Below are 19,443 nucleotides of genomic sequence, written 5' to 3' on the forward strand. Positions count from 1 at the left end.
ACGAGGCAATTTTTCATGGAGAGAAGTAACTCGAAAATAAGGTCAAAAGAAAATTGCGAGGCTTATGACCGCCTCCCAAAAAAACAGAGAGAAAAAAAAATCAACTCTGAATTCTGGCGAGCCTATTCACAATTATCCGCTTTTGCAAATTAAGGGTGTTTGACCTCTTACTCAATGAATATATCTCCGATAAAATTCAATAGTTCCAATTTCATAAAATCAAATTTCTATTTAATCAAAATAAAAGAGAATATTAAAATCTTTTATAAATCAGTATTAATATTAACTGAATTTATATTTAACCGAATTTTTTTAAATGAAAAATTAAGTCTAATTTAAATATTGCCAAATATTTAACCGATTTTTTTTAAAGAAGCTTAAACATAATTTTACAAGTAGATTTAAAAGTAAGCTCAATTATTTATTAAGCCGAATTTCTCTCTAAATTTCGGCTAAATATAAATAAAGAAAAAATTTTCAATTAATTTTCTGAATTATATCTAATATTGTCCTTTTTTTGAAATTTGTCTTAAAAAAAAACGACACATGTTATGAAAAAAGAAATTAATGAAGGAATAATAAAATAGAAAAAAAAATTTACTCAAGGATGCAAATTATTCGTCAACATTTGCATTTTTAAAACGTCTTTAAAAAAAAACAATCGTTTAGGGGCTAATAAAATTACCACGCGCATGAAAGTGTAGAATATTTCACTTTGATATAGTAAAAAATTCAAAAAATTTTGAACTAATATTATAATTTAATATTAAATTGTTTTAATTATATTTAGTAAATTAATACTTCATCATGAAGTTTTGTATTTAATTTAAAGTATTCAAAAACCTGTAAAACAAACTTTTAATTACTTTGAAAATAAATTTTTGAAACTTTCGCAAATTAAATTTTCTGCATACTGTTTACTTTTAAAGATCATTCTTGTAATCCTCTCAGAAACGAGGGGGGAGATTTTTGCAAATCCCAGTTTAAAGGCCTTATAAATATATAGTAGATAAAAAATGATACTCTCTGAAAATTCATTACTAGCGATCAAATACTTTTTTTTAAATTATTCTTTTTACCAAAGGTTTCGAAAACTTTCATTTCCACGCACGAATGTTTTTTTTTTTTTTTTTTTTTTATCGAACAAAATTGATACTGAAGCGGAAAAACAATTTAAATTCCATTTCTAAAAGTTTTAATCGACTGAATAAATTTGCAAATTTTTCAATAAAAAAGTCAGTTTTTAACTTTTTAAAACTATTGTATAAATTATAAAAATAACAGGTAATTTTGAATTAAAATATGAATACGTAATTTATTACTATTAAAGCTATTTAAGTTTTATTATTCTATTTTTTTTATTTGAAAGCACACAAAGTTTCAAACTGATTTTTTAAAATGCATCAGCTGAAACTATTTTATCTCTCTCATAGAGAAAACATTCTTTTTTTTCTCCTTTTAAATCACGCAATTCATATTCAAATATATTCCAACATTAAAAATATCAAGTTCATTGAAAAGGATAAACAAATTCTGAACAGTTCAATTATTATTAATCTTGAATCTTAATGTATTTTGTTTGTTTAGAAATTTCGTTGAATGAAAAAAAATTTACAATTTCAAAACAAGTGGAAAAAACTTTAACTTCAGAAAATGTCAACTTGTAAATAATTATTTTAATGGTATAAATATTTTGTTACCTGAATTACTAGTTGCTAACAGAATTTTTGTTATTTAAAAAAACAGAAACAAAAATACTGTGATTTAAAAAAGTCTTTTTAGAAGGCGTAGCGCGTTCGAATATCTTCCAATCTCTTTGACACTTCCGATGATGTTTTATCTAAATCACCAGCAATACTTTTTTGAATTGTAGGCTCAATTGAATTAAATTGTTCACATAAATCACCATCAATGACATTTTTCACAGGATAATAATAAGATCTAAATGAAAGATGATCACGACCACAAAGTGGTGGATGTTCTGAGCGCATATGCATTTCTAAACTTTGAAAGAAATCATGATCCTCATTACTTGTGAATGGTACAAGAACGCCAACAGTTCCACTAAGTGTTGTATAAACTAAACTCTCCGATCCACCAGGTATAAGTGTTGCTTTTTGTAAACACATCACTGTTTCGCCAATATGAAAACAAGCGACAGTTTCTGCTTTTTGACTCGCACCATTTAATAATCCTCGATCCCACAATGCTTTATTTCCCGTTGGATCTTCATCCACATCGTCATTTACTCCAGTCGCCAGTCTTATCTGTTTTTTTTTTGAAAAACAAAAATAAAAAATTGAAAAATCATTCAAAATAGAATGAAATGTTAAAATCAAAAGTAAAAACTCACCACAGCAATATTTCCAAATTTATCAGCAGTTGCTACTGTATCATAATCTAAAACGCAAGTGGTCGTTATCCATCGAGGATGTGTGTCATCGGCAAAAACAATAAGTTGATTTTCCTGTCGTTTATATCTCACAGCGTAAACAGATTCCTGAACATCGCTAACATAAATACGATGTCCCACCGCATTAATACTGACAATTGCATTAGGGATGTGTTTATTTTCACATTTTCGTAATAATTTTTTCTTCCCCATATCATATAATCGTAACATTCTACCAACACCAACTAAAACACGTCCTTGATACGAACAAATAGCAAGTGGAATCTCATCGACAACTGTCTCATGCAACAATTCCAATTTTGTACAATCGTCATTTATTCTGAAAAATAAAAAAAAAGAAACGTAAGAATATTTTCTCATAAAATTACAATTTTATTTTCTATATTTCCATTGTCAGTACTGCAGGGTTATCATCAATTATTCAGATAGTGTGATATTGTCATCATTCATTATTTAATTAGAGAAAAAAATTTATATATTTATAAACTTAATACCTGTAAGTATAGAGATATCCTCCGTTGCTTATTCTCGGATTAAGTTGATAGTCCTTGGCAACACCAACAATTAAAAATTGTTGATTTCCTTGATTTGCAAATTTCACCATTGCCAAACTTAAAGCAGCCAAATTTTGTTTCAATCCATATTTTTCTAATGTTTCTCCAGTTGTTGGTTTAATAATACGAATAGAAGAAGCCCATAATCCAGGACCAGCTCTTGGTGCACCAAAAACAGCTTCATTTGATTCTTCAGTTAAAAATGCTTCCGCCAATTCTCGTGCAACTGCAGCTTCCTCAGCGCCTGCAGCTTCTTGCATCTCCTCAGCCATTTGTAATCGTCGTTGATGTTTCGTTTCCTCTGTATAGGCATTGTGCTCCGTTTCAAGTACTAATAAATGTGCCGAATCATTATGAATTGTAAATTTCCTCGGCGTATATTCCAATGGGAAACTAACTTGATTAAATACAGCACCAAGTTTTTCAAGTGCTAAAATTCTCAATGTATTCGTGGAAATTGCAACAATACCCTCGGGACATTGTTCAGAACTAAATCCAGAAGCAAATTCCAAACTTTCATAAGACAATGGCGTTAAATGAAAACGATTTTGATAATAGTAACTTAACCATGAGCGACTACTCATTGCTAAAACTGCTTCATTACCCTGCATTCTTATACGAAAAAGTTTAACAGCACGTGAACCTAAATATCTCGTTCGTGTATCAGCCAAATCACCGGATATTGGATCTAAAACCGTTCTCAATAACACGCCATTTTGTAGGCCAATATTGAGATAAAAACTCGATTGTTTTGGACGAGCATCATCTGAACTGTCAGCATCTTTCAAACCCATTTCCACGATACATAAACTTTCAGCAGCCGCTGGCAATGCTTGCATACTTCTTGGCGATAAACAATCTTTAGAATCAAGAGACATTATTCTCACCGTATTATCTTGAAGACCCACAGCGAGATAGGGAAATCGTTGCTCACCAGATGGTACATTACCCAAACCCATGCACATTACTTCCGAGGGCATTTTCTTTCTTTCCGTATATTCATTCAATTGACCGGTCTGAAAATTCAAAATTAAATTAGAATTATCAAAACTTAAGATATTTTCAATAAATGTTTGCCAATTTTATTGTTTTCATTCCAGTTACGAAAATCAATAATAAAAAAAGCAAGATATTTTACGCACATTTTACATCTTTGAGAATAAAATTACCTCACAAAGAGAACATTGTGCAAATTTAATTTAATAGTGAAATTTACTTACAGCGTCCAATTCAAAATAAACCAATTCTCCGCCAGTTAGGGCAATCACAACTTGACGTTGATTAACAGCACATTTTACTATTGTTTTCTTTCCCGGTGCTTTCCATTCATTAACACGTTTATCTGCTCTTATATGACGAATACCATCGGGATAAACCTAAAAACAACATAAGCTATTTAACCAAAATCAAGTGAATTTCTATATTTAAAAATTAGAAAAAAAAAAATTGTCGAGGCCGAGATACCAGGAAAACTTAAATATAAAACATAAGTGTTCCAACGATGCAAAAGCCTAATCATTATTTTTGCACTTTATTGCGACCGTCACGTGGTGAACCAGGTGCCGGAGATACCGAGTGCTACAAATTTTTTTTTTTTTCCATTTATCAATTTTCTTACCTGCACTAAAGCATCTTCTCCCAATGCAGAACAACTCAACGTTGGCGTTGTACCCAAAAAACCAGAATCCGTTACTTCTTCGACAGTTTCTCCAATACTAAGTACCAAAGTTGCATTTACGAACGACACAATGATGTAAGCATCATATTCCTCTGAAACCGAAATCAAATTCTTCGTCTAGATTATTCAATGAATAAAAAAATGCCTCAATCTCGGATTAAAATTTTAGGGTTCTATTTTTATTAAAAAAAAGAAAAAAAATAAAATAAAATAGCTTATTCAAAAATAAAAAAAAGGATAAAGATCCATGAACTTATTTCCTCGGTCCCCCTTAATTTGGTAGTAAATCATCCCTTGGGATAATTTCGAATTTCTCCTTACCTTTCAGTCATTCATCACTGTCTTGGTCAACCATAAGCCTGCAGACATCCTGAAAGAGAGAACTGGTGTTTGATAAGAGTGTATCAATCCACCAGATTTATTAATATCTTTTTAAAAAGATATTAATTTTTCTACGCTTGATAAAAGAGAAAAAAATTTTTTAATACTTTAAAAAAAAGAGAAAATAATTTTGAAATTTAGCAATTTAAAATTTCTTATTCCAAGTTGAATTCAAAAACAAAATTAAAAAGGAAAGGAAACATTGGGAACAACACTGACAACCACGTTCTTCTCTATTTTCTTTTTTCAGCAATTAGTAATTATTTCAGTATACTACAAAAAAAAAAAAAGTTCAGAAAAACATTTTTCAGCCCGTTAGTGTTGTCCCTTAAAAAAAGTGAAAATACTACTTTATAAATTTAAAAAAAAAAATGCCCTGGTATTCAATAAATGTAATTAACTAACCGTCAATACGTCGCTTCACTGTCCAAACAGCATTAGGATTTCCGGGAAGTTCGCTGACAGCCATTTCAGAAACTTCGAGACCATGACGCAATACTCTCAATGTAGATCGTGGACCTCTTCCGCAGGCTATGTACAATTGTGGTGTATCTTCGTTCGCAAGATCGGCCACCTAATTAAAAAGAAACAATATAAATTATCATTTACAACTTAATTCTTTATATTATTTTTTTAAAAATTTATTTGAAAATAATTGTCAATCTTTGATTCACTTCGGCGTGCAAAAACAAGACGAAGGCGACAAAGAGCATTTTGATCTTGCATCATTTCACAGAGAATTGACCATCAAATAAATCAATCCTCTACTTGACAATGCCTTTTAAATTCAAATTTTTTATTTACCTGACAAGCCATTATAGGTGATAAACTATCCATTTCGTCGACAAGTACCAAATTTCTCAAAGGTCTTGGTGCAAAGAAAAATGTATCACCTTCTTCTAAAGGCATTGCTGAACTGAATTCTGGCTCGTCATCGTCATCACCAAGATGTGCGATTTGATATAAATAGCTGAAAATAAAAAAAGAAATTTACATAATCCACAAAATATATATATTAATATTTATTTTTCCAAAAATAGAAAAACTTACTGATTTCCAAATTCAGAGGCAACAAATAAGAAACCAGTTTTAAGTACACACATACTTGACGCCACGGGTACTGTATCAAAATATTTTAATTTAATTTCCGTAACCATATCCTCATCAGTCTCGAGGGTAATTTTAAAAATATCACCCTGCTCTGTTTGTGCCAAAAAGAAAAACATGCTTTTTGTTTTATGCGTCGCTGAACAAACAAAAATCATTCCCCTCTCAGGATCGTCTAAATCATTTCTTCGCCTTGGAATTGGACAACGAATATCGTGTTGATCACCAAGATTTTTGTAAGTTAAATAATTTTCCGAGCAAATAAGTACACCACTTGGTCCATCATTTCCTCCTGGTACAGAGACGAGAAAATTTGCATGCTCCTCAAGTGGTTCACTGTATTTTCGAACAACATGATTTAAACCCAAATCAAGTTCATATAATGTTAATGTTTGTTGTGTTCTCACTGCCGCATCACCCGTTGGATCACTGTCGGCTTCCTGAAAACAGAAAATTAGTATCAATAAAACAAATTTAAAACAATGATTATTTATTATTATTTTAAAAGCGCTATCATTATCAAGAGATTATAATCAATGTAAGTCAGTTGAAACACGGACATGATAATTTAATCATTTAACACGAGAGTAAAAAAATAATATGAATTTACAAAAAAAAAAAATCTATATTTACCTCGTAATCGATTTCAAGGCATGCAAACATTGGATTTTCAAAACCAACATCAACGCCGACTGTGTGATAAACTAAAGTGTTACTTTTGTGCGCTTCCAATGGCGAGGAAATGGTAAGTCGTGCCTCTGGATCACGATTCAAAATATACACCAATTTTTGTTTTTCAATTGCACCTAAAAATTGAATTTTATTAATTTACTTTCCTCACGAAAGGCTAATTTTATTTTAATAAAAAATTAAGTACAATCATTATCAAAGGAATTATAATCAAATGTCAATCAGTTGAAACACGGACATGATAATTTAATCATCTATAATACTAAAAAGATTTCAAAATTTAATTAAAAATGGCATTTTTAATTACCTATCATAACAGCACGCCCTTTTGGATCAATGGCCAAATATTGTCCGGGAACAATTCGTCGACATCCACTTTTTCCAAAAGTTTCCTGATGGACTTTAGTAAATGAATTTTTGGTAGGATTGTATTCCAAAATAACAATTCGTCCTGAATCAGTGCCAACGACAATGTAATCTTTGGTTCCACCCGTTAATCTAAATGCCATTAACGATCTTATAATTCCAAAAACTTCAACAGTTAATAGTGTGTGCACTTTTCCTGTATTTGGATCAGGTCTCAATAATTCGAGTGATTTCCCTCGAGAAACCAATATCTCTTGCATTTTACTGCCGGAAAAATTGCCATGAACGGCATGTGTAATGCCGGTGGCACGTTGAAGCGTCAAATTGTAAAGATACATTTTACCGACGCTTATCCAACTATTATAGTTTAAATTCTTTCTACCTTACGCCTTTTTGGCTAATCATGCTAAAATAGAAAAAAGTATTAAAAAAAAATTTAGTAATATTTACAGTAAAAATTAATAATGATAAAAATCAATTATAATTAAACCGTAATATTATTTAATTTAAATGACGTGTCAAAATGAAAGTACTTATACAAATAATTGTAAAATACATTTTTAAAGCCATTAAAAAAAAAAAAGAAAAAAAAACGTTTTACAAAATAGGTTAAGAAATATTGAGAGAGAAAATATTTACCTTCTTTCAGGAAAGCATGATCAATAATTTGCTGGATGTACGTGGATTTTACAATCCTGTAAACGATAATGCCGGTATAAAGAAAATACACTTCTTCTCACCACTATGGTTAATCCGGAAATGACAATATTTTATTCTCATCCGCCTGCCTTCAGCGTCCAGGAAATGATAGTCTGTACAATATAGTTCAAATACATACAAAAATATACAGAAAAACAATTTTCTTATTAGCAAATGAAATATAAACTGTATTAAAAAAATTAATTTAATGTAAAATTACTGACAAAAAAGAAATTGTCACACTAAATAATATTCTAATTGAAATAACAATTAAAAATTATCAATAAATGTTATGTCTTTACTTCACGTAGTACTAGCCAGGGTTGAGTAGTTACTTGACACTTAATGTTAGAACGCGCAACTCACGTAGTACGCATAATAAAAATAAGAAGGAACCTGATTTGTCACTTAATTACCATTTTTAAATTTCCCCGAAAATGTAGACGTTGTTATTGGTTCATGTAAATTTCGCCATTCACACAAATGAACGGGACTTAAAATTATAAAGGTTATGTTCACATGTGCAAAATCCGAACTGTCAAACTCGTAATGTCACTTGACTAATCGTTGAAATAAAATTTAACCTCGAAGTCTTGTATTTCTTGTAAAATTTCTTAGTTAATCAACAAGTTTCACATAAAAGTTTATATAAAACTTGAATATTATATTTTCTTTTATCATTATCAAGTGAGATATTTATAAAATTGCCGCATTTTTATATCATATGAACTGAGTAAAAACGGAAGATGGGGAACCTTGTTGCCAATCGAATGGAAACTTGAAATATTTTTTAGAAAAAAAAAGAATACTTGGTATAATTTCTAGTACCGGTTTGTTAATATAATTTTTTAAATAAGCATAGGCCCCCCAAGAGAGTCTTGTATAAAACTTTCGCGATCGTGTGATATAAGAAAATTTTTTTTTTGACAGTTTCGATGCTGTCTCGTGTACTTACTCCAATTTCTTTATACATCAGACAATGTCTGAAAGCAGTGAATCTGAAGAATTTTTCGACGCAGAAGATGATACCCATCATAGATCGTCAAGGTAATTTATTTTATTGTGATTGTTTTTAATTTTTCATACGGCTGTAAGAAATGTTAGAAGTTATAAAAATTAGAATATACATGTATAGTTTATGACGTTTTCTTACAAAAAGTAAGTGGGGTCTGTTTTTTTTCGTTATATGACAAAATTATAATAATAGTAATATATATTTGACATGTGACACGATCGCGTGCAAGTAAAAATCCTCATGATTTTGAAGAATCATTAATTTTTCTTAATTAACGTTCTTTTTTTTTTGTTTTCTTTAAAGTAAAGAATGTCAGAAAGAAGAATGAAATTAAGAGTAAAATTATTGTTAGTGTTTTTTAATGTAGTAAATTAGTGATTATTTCTAAATTTATTATCGTGTTTGTGATAAATTTTAATAGGTCTAATTATCCATTATATTTTGTTAGTTTTTTGAATTATTGTAATAATTGATATTTCTAATACAATTTTACGGGATTTTCAAGTGTCTTGTTTAAAAAAAAATTAAAAGAGTGTTAAGAGAAAACGTTAATCACGTATCATTAATAGGATTTTAAAAAAGTGTTACAGTAGTCTTTAAGAAAGTTCTTTGTTTTGTAATCTTAAATGTTATTGACTCTTGACTAATGAGTTTATACATTATCTGATTTCTAGGAGAAGTAAAACTCATCAACCGGCTCCTGTTGAACCACAGGATGAGAAGCCGGAGGCAAATAAACAAATTGATGATCATGTATTCGTGAAACCCGTTGACCCAAAGCCTATTCCAGAATCAAGAAGTCAAGTGGGCTTAGAAACAAAACAAAATGCCGAGAAAGCTGTAAGATTTCTCTTTTTCGTGACATTCTTTTTTTTTATCATCTTCTTTATTCGAAATTAAAATAATTTTATTTTCAAATATATTTAGGATGAAAATGATAAAGGAACAGACAAGAGTGTCGAGAGACGAAGATTTCGTGAATTACGTCAACGAATGCAAACAGAGGACGATGATATTCCAATTAATAATTCACCGCCCGATAGTCAAACATCTTCCATTGAGGGTGTTTATCCAACGCCTTCAAAAACATCACATCCATTTAAAATTATTGAACACGATACATTTAGTTTACAAAGTATGACTTCCTTGGGTCGTGTTGGTCGACTTTTAGCTGGCACATCGGACACTGCATCAAATTATCAATATCCATCAAATGTTTTATCACGTAGCAGTCAAATGTCATCAATAGCAAGTATTTCAAGTAAAGATGAAGATGTTGCATCGGGTAAAGTTTCACAATCTTCCAGTAGTTTAACACTATCGGGTGAAATGCTTCAGGATTCGATAAATGGTAAATCAAATTGTTCCACATCATCATTAGGTGATAATAAACCCGCATTACTTCAGGAGCCAGATGTTATTGCGAGTACGAAAAATAATAATATTAATAATAATAACAACAATAATAATAACAATAATGGAAAGTCAGCTGATTCACAAAATGGTTCCATTCCAAAAGTGCCCGTCGCACCTCCACGACGAAAAAAGAAAACGAAAATACAAACACCGACTGAACTCAGTGCCGTAAGATTTTATTATTATTTTAAATAGTTATTTTTCGATATTTATTTCAAAAAGGTATTTTTAATTTAATTTTTTTTGATATACAATTTTCTTGTTAATATTTAGCCTCCACCAAAGGAGACTGTGGTATCTACGTCGCCATTACCTAGTCCTGCGAGTACCATTGAATCAATCACTAGGGACCTTGAACATTGTCTTGATATTCGATCAGCTACGAAAGGGCAATATGTAGTAAAACCACAGGTAATGTATTAATTTTAATAACAAAAAAAGGCAAAAAGTGACTTTCCTTTTTGTTTCTTTCAATATTGCAATTCCCGATTTTAAAAAGCTATTGGTTTTCATTTATTTTTAATTTTTTTTTCAGGATGAGGATAAATCGCGAGCAGAGGGACCTTCATCGGAGGAATTGGAAAGAATAGAAAGAATGAAAATTGAATTACTAAGTATTCCTTCAAGTGACAAATCAAATAGTCCATTGGGATCAATATCGAGCAATAGTGTTGGTCGTTATTCTTTAGGACCTCATAAATTAACCGGTTTTAATCCTCATGGTTCTAAGGAAAGGCGCAAATCCGCTGGTGATCAAGATATGGTTAAACAGCTCAATATGCTTGTAAGAACACGAACAGATTCTGGAAAACGTCTCACTGATATGGTAATAATTAGTGTAATTATCATTTTAGATTTTATTTTTAAAATATTTTAATTTTACTTCTATTTTTAAAAGAAATATTATAATTTTGAAAAATAATGTTTTAGGAAATTTTGGAGCAGGTAACTGTATTGAATTTGGACACAGGTGAAAGAGTGCCACTGAGTATTGCTGAAGATAAATTACCACAATGTGTAAATCCATTGTCGTTGCATATAATGAGATTAACGTCCGAGTACATAAGTAATACCAATTTAGAAAAAGAAAAAGAAAGTGATGAGGAGAGTGTCGATAGTAAAATGTCAAGTTTACCACCGGATGAAGAATTATCAGTTGGTCGTGTACGTAAGAGGACACAAAAATTAAAGAGACTTTTAGGCTCAACAGTGAAGAAAACAATGGATAAAGCAAAATCAATTGCCCAAGAAGTATCACATGCAAGACATAAGGAGGATGTAATGGATATTGTCGATGAAGTGAATCCTGGCGAACAACAATGGATTAAATTGAAAGCATCAAATAGTCACAAGGGACCTTATGAATTTGGTAATTTACAACATGTTCAAGATTTAAGTGGTGAACACGTTGGTCCAGTTTGGTGTATGAAATTTTCCGCATGTGGACGATTATTGGCAACGGCCGGACAAGATAAGGTATTGAGAATTTGGGTATTACGTGATGCGTTCACTTATTTTCAGGATATGCGCACGAAATATAATGCTGAAAAAGTGAGTCCAACACCATCACAAGAATCATTGGTGTCACAACAATCGATGGAGGATCCAAATGTGATAGCGAGCGCCTTTAGTGAAATTGAAGGTACCAAGTGTCCTTTTATGCCAAAACCATTTTGCACATACGCTGGACATACATCCGATCTATTGGATGTATCATGGTCGAAAAATTATTTTATTCTTTCATCATCAATGGATAAAACTGTTCGTTTATGGCATATATCGAGAAAAGAATGTCTATGTTGTTTTCAGCATATTGATTTTGTCACTGCTATTGTATTTCATCCGCTTGATGATCGTTTTTTCCTTTCGGGTTCATTGGATGGTAAATTACGTTTATGGAATATACCGGATAAAAAAGTTGCCGTTTGGAATGAAGTTGATGGGACGACAAAATTAATAACGGCGGCAAATTTTTGTCAAGATGGACAATTTGCTGTTGTTGGCTCATATGATGGTCGATGTATTTTTTACATCACTGATCAATTAAAATATCATACGACAATTCATGTGCGATCGACGAGGGGTAAAAATTCAACGGGTCGTAAAATAAGTGGCATTGAACCAATGCCGGGTGAAGATAAAATATTGGTAACATCAAATGATAGTCGCATTCGTTTATATGATTTACGTGATTTAAATCTCTCGTGTAAATACAAGGGCTATGTGAATGTGAGCAGTCAAATAAAAGCAAGTTTCAGTCCCGATGGACAATATATTGTTAGTGGATCGGAGAATCAATGTATTTACATTTGGAAAACACATCATGATTATTCAAAATTCTCAAGTGTTAGACGTGATAGAAATGATTTTTGGGAAGGTATTAAAGCACATAATGCTGTTGTGACTTGTGCTGTTTTTGCACCAAATCCAGATACAATTATTAAGCAAATTGAGGCACGTGAACAAATTGATAATAAGCAAGATTCAAAAAATATTGATAGTATCATTTCACATGATACGCCTGTTGATCCAGTTGTTGAACAACGTACTAAAGGTTGTGGCGGTCACGTTCTTGTCAGCGCTGACTTTAACGGTTGCATTAAAGTGTTCCTGAATAAAACAAAACCAAAGCATAGTTCTTTACCAGCTTCTGCTCTCGCGTAATTGACGCTATATTTGTAAGTAACAAAAAAATTGGCGAAATTTTAATGGGAAAAGAAATATTGTATATCTTTTAAATATTTCAATAATTTTCAACATTTTTCATTAAAATATTTTTTATCCCATTAAAATATCATAGAATGATCATCCTAGGATGTTAAAATATATTTCGAGAAAATTGTTTCAGTAGAATTTGCAATTTTGCAAATAAAACAAATTGAAAATGTTGTAAATACAAAGAGAGAAAGAGAGAGAGTATTTTAAACACAAGCTTTGAATCATTTTTCCGTACGCATATATCTAATTAAGTATTGGAAGAATATTCTTTTTCTTTTGTTTTCTAATTATCAAAGTTAAAGTTGATCAATATTTATCAATCAAATTCTATTATAAATTTAATTTATGAAAAAGTTTTAATTGTAAATTAGTTTTCTAATTTTTCATAAGTGGGATTTTTTAAAAATTGATCAACTTTGTCTGCTTGTGCCATTTGTTTTTGTTGTTTTTTTTTTCTTAATCACCAAATATTTAATAAATGAAAGTTCCATTTTTATCAATAATATTGACGATAAATAGTTAGCACAATTATTGCAAACAGTGGTATTAAGGAATTATTATATAAATAGGCTCTGCTGAAATGACGCATACATCGAATATTATTAAAAGAAAAGACCATAGAATTCAAAAAAGAATTTTTTCATTTTCAAAATTTATAAGAAATGGGTCAAACAAAATTGTGAATTTCAAAAAAGAAATATTTTTTGAATTTTTAAAATAATTCTCAAACTTTTTAGAAGAAAATTTAAAAATGTTTTGCAGAAGAAATTTTTAAAATAAACGACCAGAAAATTTTATTTGAATTATTTCTCTTTTTTGAATTAAATTTAAAAATTTTATCACGTAAAAAAATTGCAGTATTAAAAATTGTGTCATTAATTAAAATTATAATTTCTGAATTGCATACTTATTTAATATCTTAATTATTTGAATATCACTCCAAAAAGTGAAGGGAAATAAAATACTTTTTAATCTACGGCCTTTTCGAGCTTTTTTTGAATAATCAAGCAAAGCTTCACTATTTTCAGTAATTTTTTGGGAACTAGATAGTAATAAATTTACACAAATTAATTATAATAGGATAATATATATATATATATAAATTAATGGAATCAGGTTCACGGTCGATGGTTTAACAAATAATTTTCAGTGTACTTTTTTTCAGACAAAAAATATTTTCTTTTCTTCAATTCTACTGATTGCGTTAAATAGAATAACAATTTTTTTTTTTAATTATTTCCCAATTTATTTATATAAATATATAAATTAAGGATACGATGAATTTTATATTAAAAAAAAAAAAATCGCGATAACTTAATATTTAGTAAAGTGTGATTATTTTGTAATCAATTTTTTCTATATAACAAATTTTTGAAGTTATGATAAATAATTGAAAATATTAATTTTGCTTTTTATGCTTATTCATTTTTTTGTGGTGAAAAAAAACGGTTTTACTTTTTGATCCTTATAGTGCAATGTACATTTTATTCTTTTGTGTACTATTTTTTTTTGGCACTGTTTATAATAATACACTGTCAAAAATTTATTTGATTGAAATAATTTGTTAGAATTGATTATTAAATAGAATTTTTTGTATTTATCTTTCTAAAATTGTAGAAACAGTAAAATATTTTTTTAAATTTTTTAGCACATTTTGTGGATTTAAAATTAAGCAGAAAAATTGTTTAATTATAGTGATTTTAATATTTATTAAAATTACAAAAAAAAAGATTTTTTAAAATTTCTTTTGAATAGATTTTGAAACGAGTGTGTAATTGAATCATGTCAATTATATAAATTTCAAATAAAAAAAAAGAATGTATAAAATCAAAATTAATGTTGAGTAACGTTTAGTGGACTGAAGATCTGAAACAGCATTTTTTAAAATATGTTAATGTCTTTGTTTTTAAATTCATAGGCAACAAAATATATGCATGTAATTTCTCTCTTTTAAAAAAAATAATATTTGCATTGAAAGCAGTCCAGTTCAATATTAAATAATTTCTGCTTTGACATTTATATATAAATATAGCAAAAAGAAGCAAAAAAAAAACGTTTTGTAATCACTTCGATTTTCCGTAAAAACGGAGAAAATCGTAATTACATATATTATGCTAATCAAACTGATTAATTAATAAATACCGATGTATTTAAATTAAAAAAAAGAAAATTAAAATACAAAATTAAATTTAGAAAAAGAAACAGTATACGGCGTATGAAAAAAATTTCTTTTGTCATCACTTATGTGTGCGCTGTAAATATTATTTAAAAAGAAAATTAATGTAAATATGAAAAAAAAGAAATTAGGTTTATTGTAAAAACAAAAAGAAAAAAAAATAAGAAAACAACAAAATTGTAATTGTAAATATTTTTATCGGCGTAGTAAGAAACTTATTGAAGAGCGAGATTATTGCCATTTCGTTTTGTGGCGTGCACAAAAATAATAATTTGTTATCTTACAGTTCCATACGTTATATTATATACAATAAATACATTGTATTGTCACATTAAATGTGTCTATGTTTTTGGGTTGCTGACAATAAGCGCTAATAAACCTGAAATATATGAAGTTTTTACCTCTTGTCACTATATAAACCTCATTTAAAAATTATTTTTATATTTTTAAAAATTAAATAATACTTTCTAAATATTTAATTATTCATAAAAGAAACTAGTTTTTAATAATTGTAATTATTTTGCATTTTTATAATTATATTTATTTATTTCAAATGATGAAATTTTATCTCTTGTATATATCTTAAATTCTTACCATTATTAGCCTGAAGGGAGAAGAAGTGATAATTATTTTGTATGAAAAGATTTAAAAAAAAAGAAAATAATCTTTCTCCTCGTCATTAGTTTTTAAAATTATGACATGGTAATTGCTCATATAACGGCTGAGACATCAGTCATTTAATTAACCTGTTTGAAAAGTATTTTAGAAGTACATTATTCTTTTAAAGTCAAAATAGAATCCGTAAAAGATTAAAAAATGTTAATTTCTTTTTTAATGTTAAATTTTGTTTAAAAAGTACAAATTGTTTTTATTTTAATGTTTTGGATAAATAAATAATAATAATAATAATATTTTATTACATTATTTATTTGTCCTAGAAAATATTAAATTCATTTTATTTTCAAGTAAAGTTCTTGGAAATTTTTAATTACTAGTTTTAATGAGCATCAAAAGATCAAAATTGTAATTTTGTGTATTAAGAATTCTTTTTTTATTATTCAGCGCTCAAGAAGCAAAGTAAAGAATAGAAATGAAAGTTTAATGTAGAGTTTTCACTTGAAAGGCATGACAATCGAAAAAATATTAAATGTATTTTATTGATTAATCCATATCAATGAATAGAAGTTAAAAATGATTTGTAATATTTTATTCTAAATTTATTAATTGTATATGAAATGAAAATTTTGTATTTTAGCAAAAAAGAAAGTTTTTAGCAATAACGATTCAGAAATATTTAATTTTTCTTTATTGAAAAAATTAAAAAAAACAATTGTTCCTACTTCAATTCAATTGGAATTAATTTTTTTTTAATTGTTTCAATCGATTGGAGTTGAATCTTACACTATCTTGTGAGTGAAAATTAAATATAAAATTGATTTTAACTCTCAAGAAGTTTAAAAATTAATTTTTAATTTAAATTTTCTTTTAATAGCGATGGGATAATTTTCGAATTTCTACTCCAAAAGAGTGAAAATTTATTTGAATTTTAATTCAAATTTTTTTACTACAAAAAAAATTTGATTGTAGATACTAAAATTTACATAAATGTTTTTTGCAATTTTTAGTGCAAAAATCCTTTTCGATTTAAGTTTTTAATACCTATTACCTGGAGTGAAATTCACTCCCCAAGAAGAGTAAAATTTACTCCCTTGGAGTAAATTCTTTTCGTTAAATTTTATTTTAGATTTTTTATTTTTTTAAACTTATTTTCTAATAAGAAATAATTTTTGAAAAAATTAAGTGTCCCAAATTTTTTACTCCCAAATAAGAGTGAAATTTCCCATGAAAAAAAAAATTGAGCAAATATGTAAATTTCTAATTTTTGGACCACACATTATGGAATTTACATACAAATAAATATCAATTGTTACAAAAGACGGAACTAATGTAAACTATGTATAAATATGTGAACGTCGCTGAAGAGGAGGATAAGGTCGTGCATACTTATGGGTATATGCTATATCGATTTACCGGACACACCGATTCGTGTCAAGTTTGGCGTGACCGGTGTGTATTTCCTTAAAAGTGGGGATTAGGTTCAATCGTGCCAAACGGGAAAGGTTGCAAGAGAGGACCAGTTGGGATATAATAATAAGTGTGTACTCACGTACGCGTTAAAGTGGGGACAAGTGGGACGGAAGATGGAAACAAAAGAGAAACATCCAATGAGACGACAAAAATTCAAGTAACATTCTTTTTTTTCATTTCATATATATTTTCATACAATTAAACAAAAAAAAATCAAAAAAAAAAAATTTATAAAATTAAGAAAAATCTGGCTGTAAACAAAATATTCTTAAATTGAGAATATATATTCTTAATTTAAGAGTAAAAATAAATGAAGAGAGGAAAAATTTGAATATAAAGATACAGTAAACTCTCGATTATTATTTGTCTCTCTTATCGAGGGTTTAGTGTACGTTTCTTTTTATTAAATAAATTGTTAGTTATAGTTTTTTAATAATTAACTTTCCAAATACAAACTAATTTTCATAATTATTATAATTTTAATTAATTATAATTTTTATTATATTTTTCTATCTACAAGTCTATTATCGAGGGTCTACTGTATTTGTATTTGTTTCTTCAGTTGTTCAAAAAAGTGAAAATAAATTTTAAATATATTTAAATTTTATTTATAATGTAAATTTAATGTTAATATTTTAATTAGTATTAATTTAATTAATTAATATTTATATTAATTAGTTATTAATTAAATTTTTAGAAAAAATGGCCAGTAATTGTGGCACTAGATCTTTAATAAAATAAAAATACAGTACATATTGTAAATTGTATATTATCGAGGGTCTAGTGTTTGTTATATTATTCAAGGGTCCAGTGTATTTTAAATATTTGCTTATATATAAAAATGTGGTATATTATCGAGGGTCGAGTGTAGATTAAATATTTACTTATTTATAAATGCGGTATATTATCGAGGCTTCAGTGTAAATTAAATATTTACTTTAAAATGCGATATATTATCAAGAATATAGTGTATGTTATATTAACAAGGGTCCAGTATATGTTAAATATGTACCTTTATATGAGATATTAGTATATTTATCCAGAGTCAATTGTATATTAAATATGTACCTTTATCTGATATACAGTACATTTATCGAGGGTCTAGTGTAAGTAAAATATTTATTTATAAACTATATTATATTATATTATACTATTGTGTATATTATGTATATTATTATCTTATTGTGTATGTAATATTATCGAGGCTCCGGTGTATGTAAAATATTTACTTGTAGGTAACATATGGTATATTAATCAAGAGTCCAGTGCATATAATATTATCGAGGGTCTAGTGCATGTTAAATATTTATACCTATATATATTTTTTGCAGTTTATTATCGAGGTTCTAGTGTATATTATATGTTATCAAGGACACAGTGTATGTTATTGAGGCTCCAGTGTTTATTATATATTATCGAGGATCTACTGTATTTAATTGAGGTTCCAGTGCATGTTATCAAGGGTCTAGTGTATGTCATATATTATCACGGATCTACTGTATGCAATCGAGGTTCTAGTGTATGTTATCGAGGCTCCAGTGTATATTATATGTTATCGAGGATCTACTGTATTTAATTGAGGTTCCAGTGCATGTTATCAAGGGTCTAGTGTATGTCATATATTATCACGGATCTACTGTATGCAATCGAGGTTCTAGTGTATGTTATCGAGGCTCCAGTGTATATTATATGTTATCGAGGATCTACTGTATTTAATTGAGGTTCCAGTGCATGTTATCAAGGGTCTAGTGTATGTCATATATTATCACGGATCTACTGTATGCAATCGAGGTTCTAGTGTATGATATCGAGGGCCCAGTGTATATTATATATTATCAAGGATCTACTGTATGGAATCGAGGTTCAAGTGTATATTATATATTATCAAGGGTCCAGTGTATGTTATCGAGGCTCCAGTGTATATTACATTATAGATAATACAATATATTATCGAGGGTTCAGTGTCTATAAATTTTCACAGAACATAAACTACATTATCAAGGGTCTAGTACATAAATTTCGTGGGAAACATTTGTAAATTTCCACTATATCAATGGATAAATAAATAAGAAATAAACGTTGATAGCTATGAAAGTGAGTTCTTCATATAGCAACCATCTATCTCATCATTGAATCAGTATG

The 19,443-nt window shown here is 28.5% G+C and overlaps 2 protein-coding genes across 3 annotated transcripts; one reads left to right on the forward strand and one right to left on the reverse strand.

Annotated features, from left to right (window-relative positions):
- Positions 1-1,653: 1,653 nt before the first annotated feature.
- LOC127278216 (splicing factor 3B subunit 3) lies at positions 1,654-7,993 on the reverse strand. The gene is made up of 11 exons (XM_051299820.1): positions 7,829-7,993; positions 7,131-7,595; positions 6,767-6,939; positions 6,077-6,573; positions 5,831-5,996; positions 5,432-5,600; positions 4,586-4,737; positions 4,188-4,343; positions 2,908-3,983; positions 2,354-2,732; positions 1,654-2,267 (listed from the first exon to the last, which is right to left on the reverse strand). The coding sequence occupies exons 2-11, from the start codon at positions 7,525-7,527 to the stop codon at positions 1,779-1,781; spliced, it is 3,654 nt and encodes a 1,217-aa protein (XP_051155777.1). The 5' UTR covers positions 7,528-7,595; positions 7,829-7,993; the 3' UTR covers positions 1,654-1,778.
- A 429-nt stretch (positions 7,994-8,422) lies between these two features.
- Positions 8,423-15,606, forward strand: LOC127278226 (WD repeat-containing protein 44). Of its 2 annotated transcripts, none has more exons than XM_051299827.1 (6): positions 8,423-8,935; positions 9,578-9,743; positions 9,831-10,487; positions 10,593-10,730; positions 10,855-11,157; positions 11,250-15,606. In XM_051299827.1, exons 1-6 carry the CDS (start codon positions 8,868-8,870, stop codon positions 12,981-12,983), a joined length of 3,066 nt encoding a protein of 1,021 aa, XP_051155784.1. In that variant the 5' UTR covers positions 8,423-8,867; the 3' UTR covers positions 12,984-15,606. The 2 variants fall into 2 exon arrangements, with proteins under 2 accessions (XP_051155784.1, XP_051155787.1); XM_051299830.1 differs by having other exon boundaries at positions 10,855-11,145.
- Positions 15,607-19,443: the final 3,837 nt, after the last annotated feature.

The sequence above is a fragment of the Leptopilina boulardi genome, unplaced genomic scaffold (genome assembly GCF_019393585.1).
Source record: "Leptopilina boulardi isolate dan_hultmark-lab unplaced genomic scaffold, ZJU_Lbou_2.1 LbouV2_112, whole genome shotgun sequence".
In the NCBI taxonomy this organism is placed as follows: Eukaryota; Metazoa; Arthropoda; class Insecta; order Hymenoptera; family Figitidae; genus Leptopilina; species Leptopilina boulardi.